The sequence below is a fragment of the Charadrius vociferus genome, unplaced genomic scaffold (assembly GCF_000708025.1).
Source record: "Charadrius vociferus isolate BGI_N301 unplaced genomic scaffold, ASM70802v2 scaffold544, whole genome shotgun sequence".
Taxonomy (NCBI): Eukaryota; Metazoa; Chordata; class Aves; order Charadriiformes; family Charadriidae; genus Charadrius; species Charadrius vociferus.
In genome coordinates, this window is record NW_009648162.1 from 20,221 (window position 1) to 23,240 (window position 3,020).

Genomic DNA, 3,020 nt, shown 5'->3' on the forward strand with positions numbered 1-3,020 from the left:
GGCGGAGCAGGGGGAGGATGGGGATCCTGGGCAGGGCTGGGCCCCATCCCTGTCCCCACTGTCATCTGGGCTGGACACCGGGCACGGAGAGGGGCACAGGGAAAGGGGGTTTGGCAGCAGAGTTGGGAAAGGTGACCCACACCAAGCCCACACCAGACCCACGCCGTCCCGTACCAGACTCATGCCAAGCCCCTGTCACCCCACACCAGACCCACACCACACACATGCCAAGCTCAGGCCATCCTCCTCCCGGGGCCACCCCAAAAACGCCCCCAAGCCCCCCACCGACCACGCCAAGCCCCCCCAACATGTGCCACCCGTGCCATCTAGTGGGATAAGGCTAGAAGGCAGCCTGGCACCCACCGTGCACCTGTTGGGTACCCCCCCTTTCTACACCCCACAGCACCCCAGGGACACGCTGGGCACAGGCCACCGTGCCACCACGGGCACAGGGCACTGTCCCAGCATGGGGTGGGCGAGATGTGCAGCCCCCGGCCCCTGGGCGCAGCCGCATCAGCTCTGGCTTTATTGCAAAAAGAGTCCGTGGGGATGCGGGCACTCAGGGACGCCGGTGCCACGCTGGGTCCCGGCCCCGCTCGCTGCTGGCACGGCCCCCGCAGAGGGACCCCATCTCCGAGGGTGGCAGTCTGCGGTGCTAGGAGGGGCAGTGGGCGCTGTGGCAGTCCCCGCTGTCCCTCGCGTCAAGCTCGGGGCTGGCAAAAAGGTCCGGGCTGGTGGGTGAGGGGGATAGATGCTGCATGTCCTGGACACTGGGGCGAGGGTCCCCGTGGGGTTGTGGGATGGCACCTGCTTCTCGCTCCTGGGGGGCGGAGGTGTCGGGATGAGCGGGGTGGTGGGAGCTGAGGTCCCCAGGCCTGTCGTCCCGGGAAGCCCCACTGTCCCCCTGGCCTGGGACCGCTCCGGGCAGCCCGTCCTCCTGGGGCCGAGCTGGGGATGGGCTTGCGGCAGCTCCTCCGTCCTCCGGCACCTTGTCCCCGCCGGCCGGTGCTGGCTGAGCCGCTCTCCCGATGCCAGGATCCTCCTCAGTGGCCACCGGCGTGACTTGCTGGTGGCACATGGGGCACGTGTCCTGCACATAGAGCCACTTGCGGAGGCAGGCAGCGTGGAAGAAGTGACTGCAGGGGGTGATGACGGCCACCTGCATGTCCTGCAGGCAGGGAGAGGACGTCACCCAGCGGGCCAGGGGACCCCCCGGGGCTGCCCAGAGCAGGGTCCCCCAGCGCTGCAGGGGTGCCAGCGAGGGGAAGGGACTTACCTGGAAGCAGATGGCACAGACATCGTTATGGTCCCGCAGCTGCCCGCCCGTGGCCCGGGGCAGGGAGTTGATTTTCTTGGCAGCCTCCCGGCGCAGCAGAAAGCTCTTCCAGCCCGACTGAGCGCGCAGCCAGACGTTGAAGTAGGAGTGGATGATGATGACGGAGGCGCCCATCCAGCTCCACTCTCCAAAGAGGGACTCCCAGGTGCCGTAGCCCACCACGCAGACGGCCACCAGGAACTCCAGCACCCGGCTCACCGCGTTCACGCAGTAGATGATCTCGTCCATCCGCTCCAGCGGCGTGTCCTGGAGCAGCTCCACCATGAAGAGGGCGTAGATGAAGAGGGTGCCCATCACCTGGTAGGCAACGGGACAGCGCCTTGTTGAGGGTGGCCGGATGGCAGATTGCACATCCCCACCCAGTGTCACCATTCGGGGCCAGGGGAGGGTGACTGGCGCAGCGTTGTGGGCATCGGATGGGCAGGGCTGCCCACCCCAGGGCGCCCAGCGAGATCCCAGTCAGGGGGAGTGGGAGCTGCCGTACCTGCAGAGAGGTGAGCATGCAGCTGGAGACCAGGATGAGCAGCCAGAAATCCAGGTGGAAGAAGTGGGCGATCTTGTAGGCCATGAAGCAAGGGAAAACCAGCAAGAAGAGGCACATGCTGACGCCACGGAAATGTTTCCAGGGGCTCCTAGGGGAGGCACAGCTCAGCGGGGCCATGCCCACCCCAGGAGCAGCATCAACCTCTCTGGGACCCCACGCTCCAGCCCCCTCCTCCAGCACTGCTTCTGCCCAAAAACGGGCAGGGAGGACCCGAGGTGGAGGGAGCACACGGAAGGCATGGGACCCAGCCTGGCTCTTCCCCAACGCAAGGTGGGAGGACCCCTGCCACTCCTCCCCGCTGCCGCCCAGGACCGGGGACCGGATCCTGCTGCTCTTCCTTCTCCCAATACCTGTTGCGGGAGGCTCCCAGCGCCAGCACGATGGGATCAGCTATCTCGATCATGGACTGCAGTGTGGAAGTCACCACGATGAAGAGGATGATGCTGAGGAGGAAGGTCCGCTGGAGGATCTGCAGGTCGAGCAGCCCCGTCTGCAGCGCCAGCAGCAGCAGCGTCACACCCTCCGTCACCCCCCTGCCAGGAGCGGGGTGTGAGGCCGGCGGCCGCAGGCACGTGCCACGTGGCACCGCGTGTGCTGTGCCCCGGTCACCCCCCGTGGACGTGCCCCCATCCCCAGATCTCTCACGACACCCCTGTCCTCCCCACCCTGTGCTGGACTCCTGCGGGCAAACTGGGCTGGGAGGAGGGATGCCTGCCCGTGTCCCCCCGCCGCCGGCTCACCTGTGCATGACGTTGCCGTTCTGGAAGGCGCCAAAGCCCAGTAGGTAAAATTTGCAGAGGTTGAGGACGCCCAGGGCGAGGTAGGAGACGGTGAAGGTGAGGCCGATGAGGGAGTAGGGCGTGCTGCAGCACTCAGCCGCGCTGCAACAGAGCCCGGGGTGAGTGTGGATGCTGCAGGGACCGGGCAGCACAAACCGGAGCCCCAGCCCCTCCTCATCCTCCTCCCGCAGCCATGCCGGAGGAAGGCTGAGTTCCTCCAGCTCCCGCTTGTCCTGGTCCTTACCTGCTGAGGAGGAGGAAGAGGAGGCCCTGCTGGGCCAGGGGGCTGCTGGAGGAGGTGAGGAAGGAGGAGAGCCGGAGGGAGAAGAGCACCAGCCAGAAGACGAGGAAGAGGAGCGGG

At 66.8% G+C, this 3,020-nt stretch overlaps 1 protein-coding gene across 1 annotated transcript in view; it reads right to left on the minus strand.

The window, feature by feature from the left end:
• Positions 1–655: 655 nt before the first annotated feature.
• Positions 656–3,020, minus strand: part of LOC104285619 (RING finger protein 145-like) — a 10,792-nt gene continuing 8,427 nt past the window's right edge. Inside the window, exons 3-8 of the mRNA XM_009884087.1 lie at positions 2,904–3,020; positions 2,621–2,761; positions 2,231–2,413; positions 1,821–1,968; positions 1,277–1,633; positions 656–1,168 (exon numbers count right to left, since the gene is read on the minus strand). Coding sequence (XP_009882389.1) covers positions 656–1,168; positions 1,277–1,633; positions 1,821–1,968; positions 2,231–2,413; positions 2,621–2,761; positions 2,904–3,020 — 1,459 coding nt within the window. The remainder of the gene's footprint in view (positions 1,169–1,276; positions 1,634–1,820; positions 1,969–2,230; positions 2,414–2,620; positions 2,762–2,903) is intronic.